The sequence below is a fragment of the Brachypodium distachyon genome, chromosome 3 (genome assembly GCF_000005505.3).
Source record: "Brachypodium distachyon strain Bd21 chromosome 3, Brachypodium_distachyon_v3.0, whole genome shotgun sequence".
Lineage (NCBI taxonomy): Eukaryota > Viridiplantae > Streptophyta > Magnoliopsida > Poales > Poaceae > Brachypodium > Brachypodium distachyon.
This window is the reverse complement of record NC_016133.3, coordinates 21,102,619-21,118,129: the sequence shown is the minus strand read 5'-3', so window position 1 is coordinate 21,118,129 and position 15,511 is coordinate 21,102,619. Positions and strand designations below refer to the sequence as shown.

Genomic DNA, 15,511 nt, shown 5'->3' with positions numbered 1-15,511 from the left:
CATGTGCACACCAATGATGTGTTCTTCTTCTCACTTTTCTCAGTAACAGGAGCAATTGCAGTGGACAAAGCCAGATGCAGCCGTTTACTGGAGTAGTACTACTACTGTACCTGCGAAAAATGCCAAGGCAGGTTCCCTGAGAAATGTTTGCTCTGATCTGATCCCCATCATTGGCAGGTAACTTGAAGCTGTATGGTACAGAGCTTCATTTGCGTGTGTCAGCTCAAGTTGGTGATGAAACCGGAGGAAGGCACATCTGTGTTGGGAATTAATGGGCTCGGAATACAATGCTGATACCGGAATGTACAGTTCAGTTACACTCTACTACTAAGCTAGCTGGTCTTGTTCGTACAGTCCGGTCGGGTCCGTCAGTCAGACCTGCGTGTGTTGTTTTGTGTGACTGAAGGAAGTCTGAAGCAATGAAGGTTGGGTTGGGTGTGCCTGGGCCTGCATGCATTATGTTGGGTTTATTGATATAACTTTGTTCAACCGACCGACTGGTGTGCCCACAATCAACTCATCAACAGTTGAACCCAGAGACAGAGAGAGATTAAAGGAAGGACAGCTGCGCGCCTACATGCCTCTCCTCTGACCAAACTAGAAGAGTTGTGCGAAACAAAATCGTGAGCAAAATATCAAGACCAGCTATTGTTTGCATCCATGATTGCTTGTTGGATGGATTCTGCTTGTTTCCAAGCCGTCTACATTGCACGAGCTGTACGGGGGGCGCAATTCGAGTGGAGTGAAGAGATGGATCAGCCCGGCCGGCGCATTCGCGAAGGCTACCGTTTGTCCGCTTGTCGGAGGTTCGGCCGGGCCGGGACTAGTCCAACTCCAACAGGTACGGCGCCAGATGGACGGCATTCTTCAAGTACGAATTCCTTTTAGCTACTGGAAATCTTTCCGCATGGAAACAACAAGTGGCTGAGAGCGATCCATTCTGCTCTTGTTTCTTTGTCGTCGCCAAGCCGGCGAGAACCTTCTTTTTTTTTTGAGAGAGAAAGCCGGCCAGAACTGGTCGCCGTCGGGTTGCTTCAGTTGTTGGCGGCCCATGGATCACCACCTGGGCTCCTCCATTCGGCCCATTTGCAATCCAGACTCTTTCTGTCCTGTTCTTCTCGTCCTTTTCTTTTTCTTTTTCTTGAGGAGAATTCTTCTCGTCTTTCTCGCGCTGGTGCAGTGCAGCCCGAGTGCGGCGTGGAGTGGAGAGAGGTGGGTGATCTCGGGTCTCGGCCGCCGAGATCAGGATACGGGAGGGGGGCTCCAGAGACCCGAGATGTTCGCGACGGCGGCGCGGTGGGTGGGCAAGAAGGGGAAGCCCAAGATGGGGCCGATCGAGCTGACGGCGGCGCCGGAGCAGGCGCAGTCCATCACCCGCACCATCTTCGACGTCGTCAGGGAGCACGGCCCGCTCACCATCACCGACGTCTGGGAGCACGTCAAGGTATTGCACCCACCCTTCCAATTAAAACGTCCATTTCGTCCACCATCCGTCGCATCATACCCTAATGCACACAACATGTTCGACGGAACGCCTCACAGCCAGAGACAACAGCCTGCCAACTTTCCACGGACAGACAAGACAGTATCATGTCATCGGAGACGGTTTTGGAATGGATTTTTAGCGTCGGCTAGAGTTTGAATTCCGCGTTAATTAGCTGGAACTTGTTTATGTCAAGTGAAATCTGGCTGCATCTCTTTTCTTTTTCTCTCCTTCAGGGAGTTGGGCTGAGAGGTTTGACGAGCAAGAGGCAGATGAAGATCATGCTGCGGTGGATGAGAGAGAGGCAGAAGCTCAGGCTCATCTGCGACCATGACGGACCTCACAAGCAGTTCCTCTACACGACATGGTTCACAAACCCAAAGAACGCGCCGCAGAGGCCCCAGAGGGAGCTCAAAGGGGAGCATCCCAAGCCCTGATCACACATCTCCATATCCAGCTCCAATCCAACCAAATTGCTCTGTAATTGTACAAACATATGCTAATTATCTACTTCCAGAGAGTTTCAACTTGTTTCAATCATTCAATGTTCGCGCTTCCTAACATGTAACTCCCCATCCTCAAATCTTACATTGCCTCTTCATCAAGTGCATGTTCTTATTACAGAATCAGTAAATGCACGCCCTGTGTGTTGCTCGTCTGTAATCTTGTTTCACCGATACATGATGACTGATTTATAACAGAAACGACTTTCATGATATGTTGGGAATACATGTGTTGCAGTGGCATATATATACATAAACACAAAAATATACAACTGTACAGTTGCAACAAAATTTGTTTACGGACGTACAAAATTATCCTAGCCATGGAAGCTCTTTGGCACTTTGTAATTTGTAGGCGACACAAGCAAAAAAAAAATCTAGATGTTATATTTATTCAAAATCTTTGATACATTTTTGTACTGTCCAACATCTTCATGAATCACGGGGTTAGTTTCCTGATCTCCCTTGCCACATTTGCCTGTAGGTGTAGCGCAACAAAAGCAAAACACTGCATAAGTTTCAAGCGGAAAGTGTATGACATAAAATTTCGTTATATTGATAGTTTATTGATGCCCTTTTCGTATGTAAGAAATGCCATTTTGAACAAACCAGCCTCCATTGTAATTCCTCGATGGATTTTTGTCTCTCCCAAACATAATATTTCATTGACTGCAAATTAGATGAAAGGAAGTGAGATATGGAGCAAGAGTGGCAAAATGGATATCTACTAGGGAAAAGAAATAATAGTTTTATGCCGATCCCTACCCCTCGTCGCTGAACCTCAACTGATCTTCGTAATGCTTCTCTTTTAGTCAGGAGATTGCTGGGTGATTTTTCTGGGCGCCGATAATTTTTCCCACGGTAAAGTATTATGGCATGGCTGTGTGGGAGCTTCTGTGTTGCTATCAATACTCCCCCTGTCTCAACCTCAAGCAGCATCGATGTATATGTTATTTGATAAGATTGATTCTGCTTGGTAATTACTTTCACAATCTCTTTATGCTTCCAGTGTTGATGAATCTCTTCAATAACACCATCAAAAACACCACGTCTGCCTGCAAATGAAAACAAAGGATAAATAGCTCTTCTTGGTTTTATGCACACAGATAAGAGCACATGTGACGCAAATGCTATATTTAGATGTGGAATGCTATACCAAGGAGCACATGCTCATCCATTTTTAGGCCAATCTTTCGGAATATCATCCTTTCCTCCTCTGTCAAGAGTTCTTTGTCTGCAGATTGCTCTGAAGGGTTCCAAGAACTATGAAGCTTTGCCAGCGCTTGATTAGATCTTTCAATCTTCTTGGTAAGCTGTAGTAGATGCCATTTTGTGTTATAATTAGGTACTATTATAATTTTATGTATTTCAAACGAGCACAAGGGTAAAGATCAGAGCATACAATGAAAAGTCTTCGTTCCTGGTCTTTCAGTTCCTTCTCCAGCCTATGCTTCTCAGCCTCTAGTTCTATCATAGCCTTGTTGTTTATAGTTGTTTCATGTGCCTGGTTAACCTGAAAATCTTGATACTCTCTGAAAGTTCCTGCAGAACTTTCCACAGAGGGTAAACCAGCGAACATCTGAAGTGACTCAGTCCCTGATAATCGGGCTTCTTCTTCCTTCACCTGCTGGGCATCTACCTGAGCTTCGTGTTGAATAACAGATTGTTTAACCCCAGCAGGAAGAAAATCCTTGCCTCTATATAGAATAATGAAGTCCTTGTTTCTCAGTATGATAGTTCCTCCAGTAAGATGCTGCACTGAGCAGATACAGTGTCATACAGATGCAGATACAAAGATGAACCAATCATGAACAGTAGGACAACTTTTTATTAAGGACAACCGAACTTTCAAGTACGAAAGCGTGGGTTAACTGCTTATTCTCATTCAGTACGATAGACTTCACAGCAGTTCATACAGTATGTGTTTGATTGAGGCCCTGTTTGGTTGGGCTTAAAACTGCTTTCTGACTTTTGGCTTATAAGCCACAAAAGCACCAAATTAGGTGCTTTCGGTTTTGGTTTTTGACATTTGACTTGATATTGTTAGATGATGGTATAAGCAAAAAGCCAAAGTCAAAAGCAACTATTTAGGTGCTTTTGTGGCTTATAAGCCAAAAGTCAAAAAGCAGTTTTAAACCCAACCAAACAGGGCCTGATACTTACATGCACCGACTGTTATGAATTTTCACAACACGAGTATCATAAACAGATTGCATGAGGAAGATCACTTGCCTTAAGATTCCATGCCATTTGTTCATTATTGGTATTTTCGATACCCACTTTCACTGCAATCTTCGCTACAAGGCTCTTTTCCCAAAGCTTTAGTATAGCAGCAGCCAAACCCTGTAGCTTTGTATTTCTACCTGTCAAAGATTACTTAGGATATGTTCATAAATCATAAGCCTCTTGTGATTGTACAAAATTTCTTGTGGAACTTTGGGGTGATATATGCATAAGATTGTACGAATACAGATATTGGTGGCAGTTAACCTTTAATCAGCCATAAAAGCATAGTTATTTGGAACTACCAATAAGCTTAGATAACACGTTTGGAATCTGGGAACTAACAGCATACCCACCTAGAGCAAAATGTGCTGGCAAAGGGCGTGCAAGCTTCCGGAGGTATGTTAGTTCCTCATCTGCTAGTGTCGGTCTCACGCCAGGAGGGCATTGTCTAAATGGAGTCTTGAAGCCTAGAACAACTTCTGGAAGGAGATCAGCATCCACAGGCAATGGTGTGTTCCACCACCAATCAATAAATCGAGGGCCCAAACTGTCTAACAATCTGTTGACTTCTCTCTCATAGAGCGTTCCCTTGACAGGCTCTTCATATGTCTGAATATCAATGCTTGAATCTTTCTCTCGGAAAGCACCTTTAGCTTTACCGTTATGCTTGCCTAAAAGCTCAACATTGCTTTTGTATTTTTCTTGTGGCGTACGGACTTTCTGAATGTCCGCTACAAAATTGTGAGAATACTTCATATTATGTACATAATCACTTCCTCTGTAAACAAAATGGATGTCTCCTTTTGTCCACACAACTAAGCCTCCTGTTTTTATCTGATAAAGATGGAAGTCCAAAGAAAATTTAGGATTCAACTCAAGCATTGTAATTAGGTCATCAAATAACTAAAGCAGTTCATGGTTACATACATTTTCATTAAAACAGTCTCTGTTCTTTACCATGATTTTTGTAGGACACAACTGATTTATGTTAACTCCGAATGATTAAAACTCAAACACAACAAATATCATACTATTGCTATATTACTGTTGCAAGGCTAGCACAATGCTGTTGATCTCTTATTACTGTAGTTAGGCAGGGCAGACAATTATTCACTTTACATCCAAATTTACATCTAAAGCTACTACAATTCCAATCCTCAGTTAGCATCATTTACATTAAAAAATCACATTTGTTTGCCACAAATACAAGAACAGTTCCAGATTTGCATTTCTGTGACAACCACAAGACTAGTTATGCACTTCAGTAACACATAAGCACAGGTTTGTATTTTTTTTAAGAACCACATGTTTTCTTCTAATCTTTCAAATGACATCCAAATTGGCCGGTTCAGGCCGTTTGACAGCCGAGCCGACATATATGGCCCACCTGTCAGGTAAGATCGAAGTTGACAAGGAGGCTGCCGACATATCCAGTCCCGTTTACCTACAGTGTCTCATAAGTTCTATGCTCGGGAAATGGGTCTACACACATTGGCAGCCTCCGCAGGTATGTTAGTTCAGCTGCCAAATGGCCTGAACCGGCCAATTTGGGTGCCCTGTGAAAGATTAGAAGGAAACATGTGGTCCTTTGAATTTTGTTTTGAAAACCTGTGGTTATGTCTTACCAAAGCCCCCAAACGGTGGTTTTGCGCAATTAACTCTATGCACATTCTCTTACATCAGGCAGCATTGCACCTATGAAGCATCTCTTGCTATAAAAAACATAGTATCTACTCATGGAAACTAAACACTCATCAAAATTCTCACCTTGCTACACACATTTCCCGGACTGCCAGACATGAAGCTCAAAATTAACTGTCCATCACACTAAGAGAGACAGAATCCTCACCTCAAGGATCTCCCTTGCCCTGTCCATGCACCGCCGGAGTGGCTCGACGATCCTCACACCGGCGAGCTCCTGGCCACTCGACCACTCGCTCCGCACATCCTCCACCACCTCGTCCGTCACCCCGGCCTTCTTGGCCCGCGCCCACCTGTCCATCCCACGCGCCGCGCGCCGGAGCCGCTCCAGCAATGCGGGCCCCAGCTCCCGCTCCGCGCGCGTCGGCTCCCGCACCTTCTTCTCCCGCCGCAGCACGACCTTGAGATGCTCGTCCCTCGCCGCAGACCACGGAACCGCCCTAGACTTGGTCAGCTTCCCCTTCTCATCCTTCCCCGCCTCCTCTTCTTCTTGGCCTTCCTGCGGCCGGTCGATTGGGAGGTGGAAGGGGATGTTGCCGCTAGTGCTGGGTCTGGGTCTAGGGTTTGGCGGGTTGGAGAGCTCGAGGGAACGGACTCGGCGGATGATTCCTAGAACGGCGCGCCGAGTGCGGCCTCCGGGGACGCCGGTGGTGAGGGGATTGGTGGTGGAGCTGTTGCTTCTTTGCGGCTTGGGGTCATTGTGGGGCTTCGGAGGGGCCTCGATGGGGAGTGGAGGGGTCGCGGAAGTGGGGGTTTTGGGGCCGTGGAGCCACGGTGGTGGAGGCGGCGGCTTCGGCGAGGGGGAGAAGAGGGGAAGTGGAGGTGGCGCCATGGCGGGTTCTGTGCTCTGTGTGTGTGTGTCGGAGAGCGGAGACGGGCAGAGGCGCGGATGAGGCTGCGGGTCGCGCGGTGGGATTTGTTTGCGACCCACATGTCTGTGTCGTGAACGGGGCGTTCTCACTGACTCAATGGGCTAGTCCAGTAGTCCACACAACAGTCCAGGAACTTTGATGGGCTGGCCTCTTTCTCATCTCAGCCGTGGAGGCCCATCTCTACTCCCCTGGAGCAAAAGAAAACGCTCAGAAACATTTTTTTAAAGCTAATTAACAGTAAAAACGCTCAGAAACTTCAAAATACATCCCACGTATCTTCTATTATCTAAGTAGAAGCAACCCACCACTAGATTTTTCTAAACATGCAAGCATGCCACATCATCATATAGTTAATTTGTTCATCACACCTACTTAGGGGAAACCTCATATTTTACACATGCATGCATGTTACTTCTAGCAAGCTATCCTCACTAAGTGAAAAATATACAATTTCATTATATTTTTCAATTTTGAATACTCTTTGTGTTAACTCTAAACATGCAAGCATGCCACATCATGATATAATTAATTTGTTCACACCTATTTATTGAAAAACTCATATTTTGCACATGCATGTATGCATATTACTTTCATCAAGTTATCCCCACTAAGTGAAAAATGTACAATTTAACTATAACAACGTGCGAGGCATCATCTAATTGATGAAAACTAGACGGACTTGCTCTCAAAAAAGAAAAAAAAGGAATAGACAGACATCAGATAATCATACAACGCTCGTCCACGTGTTAACCATATTTTTGTCCACATAAACCTTTTAAATAATATGGTGGTTACATGTTGCCATATTTTCCACAGAGTCGAACAACAAAAAGTGGCGGATACAAGTATGAATATGGATAATGTCATGCGCAAAGAAAAAGGATAATGTGGCTAATCAATTGTATCATCAACTTCGTAAATCAAACAATACCTAAATATATGACAAATGGGCATAAAAAATAATGGCATTCCTTGAGTAATAGAAATGCCTGACCAATGCGGCATTTGACGTCATCTATTACAACTATATTAACCACTAGTCCCAAGTTCTTTAGATAATACTTCCCCGCAAAAAAAAAGTTCTTTAGATAATACGATGCTCATATGCAATTCCAAGTTTCAACGACTGTCACTTCAAGCGAAAATGGCCGGAAGCTTGGAAGGAGGCTTCCTAGTAGCTAAGATATAGAGGGACGTGAAGTTAAAAAAAAAAGATATGGAGGGACGTGTGTATTGTATATGTACAATTTGTTTTCCTTCTCTTTTCTTGGGTGGAATGTCAAGAGTATGTTCATGGAAGCAGTAGCATTGAAATTGATTGTAGCAGACGTACGTCGGTCGTGTGGTCCTGCATATATGGTCACTGCTTGACTGACTTGCAAAACACTTGCTGCGCAATTTCCAGTCTCCGCAAAGCATTTCCGTAAAAAAAAAGTCCTCGTAGCAAAAATTGAAACCCAACAAATTTAGCTAATCAGCTGGTGCCTGTCAATTACGCATGACCACAGGCTAGCTAGGGATCCTTAGCATGAACTCAATGAATGGTTATATTATCGTGTATGTTGCTCAGTGATGATGATAACGAGGAGAAGGGTCAGGCCAATGTGCTAATCAACATATGAAAGATGAAAGGACGAAGGACGACTCCTCTATGTCCTTTCCTTGGGGTAGCTAGCTATCTTAGACTCTTAGTTTCAACGCCGAGTCATCTTTTAATTGACTGCATTTCAAGTGAGCGAATGCCATGTGAGCACGTCGATTGTCGGATGAGTATATAATCTGAGATGCTTAAGTTGCTTTCAGTCAATCCAGCTTTTGGAAAGCAACGAAGAATTAATTCACCTTGCTCTACCTACTTCAGTCCAGCTAGAGGTACCTAATCATTAACAAACGGACATGTATGTATCTAGGAAACCCAGCTTTCGATGGTATCATGGCAACATTGAAATGACAACCTTGGAGAGCTAATTACACTTGGGAGGGGCCTTCCTAGCTAGTACTAAAGTTAGATGTACACACGCGCCTGTGCATTATTGTGTTTACAAGGTGACAACTATTAGCATTAGCTACCTGACAAAGCAATAGAGCTTTTTTACGGTACCCTACAGGTACTTCTTGGCATGAATTGGAGTACCAAATAAATCTGGCCCTCCAAACATGAGGATAATTTGGACATTTTGTAAAGGGCTGTTTTGACTGAACAGTGCTGATCGAGCAGCCCTGCCCTCGCGTCTGGCCACCGACGAACGATCGAGCCCCCGTCGGTCACGCTGCTCTCTGCACTGCCGTCGTGCCGCTGTCTGGCCGCCAAATCCGCCCGCGGTCGATGGTTCGCTTTTATTCTTGGATTGCACGCGCTGCCCACCCGTTACGGCACAGCCGTCTGGGATTCTGATGGCGCTGTTCACAGCAAGGACAACACGTATGGATCGATCAATTGTGCAGCCTCCTCGTGGACTCTTGGATCACAGCAGCGACAGCACGTATGGATTGATCAATTGTGCAGCCTCCTAGTGGATTCTTGGATCAATTATACATCTCTACCGTTGATTTATTTTAGACCTACGATTGAATCTATGGATGATGGTCTCACCCGTTCATAATTAGGGTTCATCGGGTTATACTTTTTTCACACGAGCAATGTTTTCATGTTGATTGCGAGAAAAAACTCAGAGATTGCCTGAGAAATAAGAAAGTCTCTGATTACTATTTTACCCCTTGTAACAAGGTACTCCGTGCCTTTTCGAGGTAGTACTCCAGAAAATCATCAGTGGAGTACCCGATAACAATAGCCGTTAGACTGGGATGAATGGATAGCCAATATTAATTCCGGTGTACCGTAAAAGAGCTCAAGTAATATGGGTCGGGACTAGATAATTTACTGTACATATTTTGAGATAGTCTATTTATTCAGCACAAAAGTTTGTGGAATATATTTACGCAAAACGTAACTTTGATCAAATGCACGTAACGATGGAGTTTACAGCTGCAACCGTCAGTTCAGTTCAGATGAGTATTATTTTTTTGACAGCTCAGTTCTTCAAACGAGTTGCTTTCATTTGACAAGGTGTACCGGCCATAGAAAATAGCCTGCCATAACTAGCTTTGAGTCGATCCAGGGGAGGCCAGAGCTCGCTAGCTACCTGACAAAGTAAACAACAAGACGTTGCATCCTAAAAAAAACCTGATTTTCGATGTTACCCATGGCAAGAAGGTAGAGGACAGTCTTGTGGTACTGGAAAGGTGGCTTCCGACCCGGCCTCTACGTGCGCGTGTGCACAAGGTGACGGCTAGTCAATAAACACAGTTGTTCCTGCCTGCCTAGCTAGCTATACTAAGTACTCTTTCAGTCTCATATTAAGTGACTCAAATTTGACTAAATATGAATGTATACATGTTTAAAAAACGTTTAGATACATGTAATAGAAAGTCGGCACGAAGAGAGTATTTGATATTTTTTCTTTGAGCGTCGAAAGAAGTTCACGGAAGTACCCAAGCAGTCAATTTCGCACAGGAAGTAGAGTATATAGCTTTCGAAGACGGAATGAGGTCCAAGCAAGCAAGCGCATGAGCATGACCTTGTGAACGTATAGCTGTATGGTCCGGTCGTGGTCTAGTCGTGCAGTGGTGGACGAATATATGGACACGCACACGGCCGGGACCGAAGAACGACCGACTCCCGCACAAATTTTCTTCGTCATGCATATTGGCTAGGAAGCTGCCCCTGCACCAACCCCCTGAGCAAAGACCGACCTGCATGCATTGCTTCGCACTACTGCTGCTCTGGCTGCTGGAAGTTACTCCCGTCCTAAATAAGTATTGACTCAAGTTTGCTTAAATATAAATGTATCTATTTTTAAAGAACATCTGGATACATGTAATATTTCGACAACAATTTAGAACCGGAGAGAGTATTTCTGTAAACATATGAAGTCAGAAAGGAAATGAACCAGCTCAGCCAGGCTCACACATTACTGTTAACACGCAAAACGCGCTAGTAGCTAGCTCGCTTCCGGCCACCTTCCCGGAGTCTGCAAGGAACCTTCTGGCCTGACGGGGCACTGCCATTTCTTTAACATAAATTAACTCGTCGACAAGAAAATTAACTTTCACAAATTTCTTAAGTACTCTTCTACTGTACGACGTAGCAAAGGCCCACTGGCACAGCAGGCGCCTAGCTAGCCGGCTTGTATGTATATATACGGCTTTGAGGCCACGTTACTTTCGCCCCCTTGCTTGCTTGGTGCATGGGTGTTGCCTGCGCGGCGCCTCTCTCCCAACCTGCAGCTAGCTAGCGTCAACTTTGTTGCTCTCAACTCTTCAAGGTCTTGTCTCTTCTGATTTGATCGCTGAAGAGAGCTAGCGCAGTAATAAGATGTCTGTGCGAAGGCCCCGGGGCGACGACGACGACGACGAGCTGCAGGGGAGCGGAGCCGACGATCAGCAGCAGAGGCATGGACCCAGGAGGATCCGCCCGGCGCCACTGTCTTTTCGATCGTTAGAGTCTCTTTACTAAATCACTCGTCTTCTCTAAGATTTTCCAGCTTTTTTTTCCTTTGAAAATGAAGATTTTCAGTTTATGATTAATTGCATGCTTTGATTTCTAATTCCTTCCTCCCTGGTACAGTGGAAATTATTCAAGTTTCTTGCTCCTATTTCTTCGACCAGGTGCATAGATATATCGGTAGCTGCTTGCTTGCTAGCTTGTGCTCGTTTTCTTTCATGTTTCAGAACTGAATAAGTGTAGATAGTTCAGAGATCTCTGTTATCGAAACTTGATCACGCCAACTCTCATATATAGTTCTACGATTTCATTTCGCATCAACTAAAACCCTAGCTAATATTACCCGCCTAAGCTCCGTAATTAACTTTAAACACTACATGTTTCATATATATGCATGTATATTTTTTCTGTTCCATATACGGGTTAATGTAATTAATTAACCCCTCGTCGCTTTGGATGTTTCGATCTCTTTTGCAGCCTCGTCCGAAGAGCTGCAACCGCGGATACTATTCAGCAAATCGTCGTGAGTTTGGAACCGGTTATCCGTAGGGTGGTAAGATTAATTATGAAACAACAATTATATATTTAGGTCCAGTTGTTTTTGCACTCCGCTGAAGAATATATATTTCCATGCACAAAATAAACGGCATCGAATTAAATTGTTGTATCCTTTTTCTAGATGCTTACATATTGATCCTGATTCAATTATGTTAACCATTTGAGTTCCCCTAAGTCTCTACATGAAGAAATAGTGCAATATACTGTATTAATTTGAGTAAAAAAATATGACATACTACGGCAATATGTTAACTAAAAAAATAATATCTATTTGGTGTCAGGTACGTGAGGAAATTCAAAATATCTTTGCTCAGCATGCTCACATACCAATACCATGCAGGTATGATAATTTTTGAGTGTCTGAAATGCTGCTGCAATTAATGTTTGAATAATATATATGTACATTTGTCATGAAACAAGATAGCCTTCTTATGCTTTTGCCACTAGATTTTGAAAAACAAGGGCAGGCCGATTTGCAATTATGAATTACCACAGAAATGCCTTGTACAGCAAATTGTTAACTCAAAATGCACTGGTGGCAAAAACATAAAAGCCTGAATTGGGATTAACCTGACAAAATAAACCATATTCTCCCAGATCTCTCCCTTTACACATCCAAGAGGTGGATGTCTCGCCTCCACTGAAGCTTTCCTTTACGAAGCGGCTCATGCTACCAATCTTCACCAACAACAAGCTTGTGGATGCTACGAGCAACGCAATTGAGATCCGACTTGTGGATACAAGAACCAACTGTCCCATCACACAAACAAACACTCACCTAGGCTCTTCTTCAACAAAGCTACAAGTGTTTGTCCTAGATGGTGATTTCAGATGCGATGACGGCGTTGGGTGGACAGATGATCAGTTCAATGCTGCAGTTGTAAAGGCTAGAGAGGGCAGGAGACCACTGCTTGTGGGTTGTACACTCAATGTGCCAATGGGCAATCATGGAGTAGCGGTGCTAGATGATGTGTCATTCACCGACAATTCAAGCTGGATAAGGAGCAGGAAGTTCCGGATCGGTGTGCGCGTCATGGCATCTACATATTATGGTCCCCGGATCCAGGAGGCGGTGAGCGAAAGCTTCACGGTGAAGGATCATCGAGGCGAATGTAAGTTTGATCATCCTAGCTAATTTTGTCTAGCTAATGCATTTAGCCAATCTTCAACACTATAAGAAGTTGCATGACTGCATGTAGTCTTTGTGTTGATTCCTTGTATTTTTTAGCACACATATATGTGAAGAATAGAATAGTACAAACACTATAAGAAGTGAAACTAAACTATATTTCCTTCGTTTTACTAGTGTACAAGAAGCATTACCCACCAAATCTGACTGACAATATATGGAGACTAAAGAACATCGGAAAAGATGGGCCAATTGACAAGAGATTGGAGTCCGAGGGGATCAAGAACGTCCAGGACTTCTTGAAGCTTAACACCATAGAACCCGATAAGCTAAAAAGCGTAAGCATCATACTCAACTTCAAACCGTTTACATACTTCTGCATGCTACTGTTTCTGATATTATTTGTACTTGGGAACATTTCAGCTTGTTGGAATGTCAGATCGGCAATGGAGGACGACACTAAACCACGCCAAAACTTGCGATACGAAAGGGAAATGCTACGTTATCAAATCTCAAGGGTGTGAAGTTATATTCAACCCCATAGGAGAGATTCTAGCAGCTAGGATTGGTGACCAGACATGCTCTTTGCAACAGCTCCACCAGCAACAAATGGTATCTCTTATTCAGATCAGTTTGTGCCAATCGAAATAGGGTACCGTTTAATTTATGTTTCTTACAAAGATTTCCCTAATTTATTCTCCTTTGATTTCTTCCCAACTGTAGGTGCAAGTGAAGGAATTGGCAGTCAAGGCATACCAGCAGTGGGATCAATTGGAGGAAGTGGCACATGAGGCGGCACTTGCTGCATACGGTGGCTTGATACCATCATTTCCCCAGGAAAATCCCAGTTCTTCATGCACACCAGCAAGCAATGAAAGCATGATCAGTTCAGGGTCTCAGAATGCAGAGTATCTTGACAACATGGGGTCTAGAACTGCTACATCCAGTGCTCTAATGGCAACTAATAGCAGCAGCACCTTGGATTCGGCCACAGCAACTGTTCCGGCTAGTTGTGATGCTATGTTCTGGATCCCAAGCATGGCTGCTGACGATCACTTCAGCTGGAACAACTCTCCAAACCTTGGTTGTTGGGATCAAGTGGACTAGTCTTCCTCTCTATTTAAGTGGCTACTATTTTTATGCTTTGTAATCCAGTGTGATTCAAATATCCACTCTATTTGAGTCCGTCTTGTGTAAGGAAATGCATTGAAGTATAAGGTGTGTCTTTCGTGTTGCAACTTCCAAGTGGAGTTGATTCCCCAATGCGAGTGTTTAAACCGGACTGTAGTATTCCGGGTGGCATCGTGTTGGACGTGAACTCCACGTGTTGGACGTGAACTCCACGTCATGTTGGCGCATCGAGTCGTTTCTATATAAAGCAATGAGAAGGCAGGCAAAAAGAGGCCAAACTTCCCCGTACCCTCCCCATGATCTACACCCCCCTCATGCCTACCAACCACGTGTGCGTTTCTTTTCTCTTAACACCTCTTTCTTTTTACTGATTCAATACACCCCTTTTCTTACGGAAAACATAAGGACGGTCCAGATCACTCCGTACGCTTTCATAAAAAAGGGCATGATGGACATTAAACAATATCTCCTTCTCTCTTTTCCGGCTGGCTCCGAACAACACTCGATGTTTTCAATTTTGCCAGAGATTGCACTGCTGGATCTTCACGAAATTTCACGAGATAGTAGTAGACACAATTCCACCGCAGGGATCGGCAAAATGTTTCTTGAGACAGCGGGAAACAGGCGAACAAGTTAGATGTTCTTGCTGTCCCGCACGGACACGAGAAATCCAAACATCACTCAGTGTTTCGAAGTTTTCCAGAGATTCCACCGTTGGATCGCAAGGAAATTTCATATTGTATTATTAGACAAAATTCCGCACAATCCCACCGAAGGGATCATCGAAACCCTTCTCGAGGCATTGAGAAACATGCGAACAAGTTGGATGTTCGTGCTGTCCCGCACGATCGCGAGAATTCCAAACAACACTCGGTGTTTCAAAGTTTTCCGAAGATTCCACCGTTGGATCACGATGAAATTTTATATTGTAGTAGAAGACAAAATTCCGCATGATCCCACCGAAGGGATTGTTGAAACATTCCACGAATCAGTGGGAAACATGTGAACATCGTACTTCACGCACGGCTTCAAGAAATCCAAACAACACTCAGTATTTTGGTATCGGCCAGAGATTCCACCGTTGGATCGCGATGAAATTTCATGGTGTCATAGAAGACATAATGCCGAACATTCTCACCGGAGGGATCATCGAAATTTTTTTTGAGGAAACAGATACCTTGAGAGAGTGAAAAAAAGGCGGGAGTAAGTAAAGAGTAGGAATAGAAAAAAGGGTGAAAAGACCATCCTACCCTTCTAAGTTTGGGGAAGGGGGGGGGGTGTATTGAATGCCTCAAGTGATTAGCAGACAAATATTGGTTGGTTTGGCCGGCGTGTTAGATTCGTAGAAACATCTAGGTGTAGATCTAGCCGGTAGTATTCTTTCTATGATTCGATATGGCATCG

The 15,511-nt window shown here is 44.1% G+C and overlaps 3 protein-coding genes across 9 annotated transcripts; 2 read left to right on the top strand and 1 right to left on the bottom strand.

Moving 5' to 3' along the window:
* Positions 1-209: 209 nt before the first annotated feature.
* On the top strand, positions 210-2,023 carry LOC100828813. Of its 3 annotated transcripts, XM_014901187.2 has the most exons (3): positions 210-841; positions 1,181-1,444; positions 1,720-2,023. In XM_014901187.2, exons 2-3 carry the CDS (start codon positions 1,277-1,279, stop codon positions 1,918-1,920), a joined length of 369 nt encoding a protein of 122 aa, XP_014756673.1. In that variant the 5' UTR covers positions 210-841; positions 1,181-1,276; the 3' UTR covers positions 1,921-2,023. The 3 variants fall into 3 exon arrangements, with proteins under 3 accessions (XP_014756673.1, XP_024317261.1, XP_003573776.2); XM_024461493.1 differs by lacking the exons at positions 210-841; positions 1,720-2,023 and adding an exon at positions 1,543-1,713 and having other exon boundaries at positions 859-1,444; XM_003573728.4 differs by lacking the exon at positions 210-841 and having other exon boundaries at positions 916-1,444.
* Positions 2,024-2,171: 148 nt separating this feature from the next.
* Positions 2,172-6,811, bottom strand: LOC100828512 (chloroplastic group IIA intron splicing facilitator CRS1, chloroplastic). 2 transcript variants are annotated; one of them, XM_003573727.4, is made up of 8 exons: positions 6,062-6,811; positions 4,566-5,046; positions 4,219-4,349; positions 3,389-3,739; positions 3,143-3,299; positions 2,752-3,041; positions 2,596-2,655; positions 2,202-2,464 (listed from the first exon to the last, which is right to left on the bottom strand). In XM_003573727.4, exons 1-8 carry the CDS (start codon positions 6,743-6,745, stop codon positions 2,426-2,428), a joined length of 2,193 nt encoding a protein of 730 aa, XP_003573775.1. In that variant the 5' UTR covers positions 6,746-6,811; the 3' UTR covers positions 2,202-2,425. The 2 variants fall into 2 exon arrangements, with proteins under 2 accessions (XP_010234621.1, XP_003573775.1); XM_010236319.3 differs by having other exon boundaries at positions 2,172-2,655.
* A 4,217-nt stretch (positions 6,812-11,028) lies between these two features.
* Positions 11,029-14,239, top strand: LOC100828401 (calmodulin-binding protein 60 D). 4 transcript variants are annotated; one of them, XM_024460599.1, is made up of 7 exons: positions 11,029-11,237; positions 11,767-11,842; positions 12,129-12,187; positions 12,445-12,959; positions 13,154-13,314; positions 13,400-13,588; positions 13,700-14,239. In XM_024460599.1, the coding sequence occupies exons 1-7, from the start codon at positions 11,161-11,163 to the stop codon at positions 14,081-14,083; spliced, it is 1,461 nt and encodes a 486-aa protein (XP_024316367.1). In that variant the 5' UTR covers positions 11,029-11,160; the 3' UTR covers positions 14,084-14,239. The 4 variants fall into 4 exon arrangements, with proteins under 4 accessions (XP_024316367.1, XP_014756138.1, XP_014756137.1 ...); XM_014900652.2 differs by having other exon boundaries at positions 11,029-11,282; XM_014900651.2 differs by having other exon boundaries at positions 11,029-11,288.
* The last annotated feature ends 1,272 nt before the right edge of the window (positions 14,240-15,511 follow it).

What these genes read in the sequence shown, in the direction of transcription:
- LOC100828813 (XM_003573728.4), top strand. Translation starts at nt 1,052, where the DNA reads ATGGATCACCACCTGGGCTCCTCCATTCGGCCCATTTGCAATCCAGAC. An exon ending in ACGTCTGGGAGCACGTCAAG is followed by an intron (nt 1,445 to 1,719) that starts GTATTGCACCCA and finishes TCTCTCCTTCAG; the next exon opens with GGAGTTGGGCTGAGAGGTTT.
- LOC100828401 (XM_014900651.2), top strand. Translation starts at nt 11,161, where the DNA reads ATGTCTGTGCGAAGGCCCCGGGGCGACGACGACGACGACGAGCTGCAG. An exon ending in CTGTCTTTTCGATCGTTAGA is followed by an intron (nt 11,289 to 11,766) that starts GTCTCTTTACTA and finishes TCTCTTTTGCAG; the next exon opens with CCTCGTCCGAAGAGCTGCAA. An exon ending in GAAGGATCATCGAGGCGAAT is followed by an intron (nt 12,960 to 13,153) that starts GTAAGTTTGATC and finishes TCGTTTTACTAG; the next exon opens with TGTACAAGAAGCATTACCCA.
- LOC100828512 (XM_010236319.3), bottom strand. Translation starts at nt 6,745, where the DNA reads ATGGCGCCACCTCCACTTCCCCTCTTCTCCCCCTCGCCGAAGCCGCCG. An exon ending in GGGCAAGGGAGATCCTTGAG is followed by an intron (nt 5,047 to 6,061) that starts GTGAGGATTCTG and finishes CATCTTTATCAG; the next exon opens with ATAAAAACAGGAGGCTTAGT. An exon ending in GGATGAGCATGTGCTCCTTG is followed by an intron (nt 3,042 to 3,142) that starts GTATAGCATTCC and finishes TTTCATTTGCAG; the next exon opens with GCAGACGTGGTGTTTTTGAT.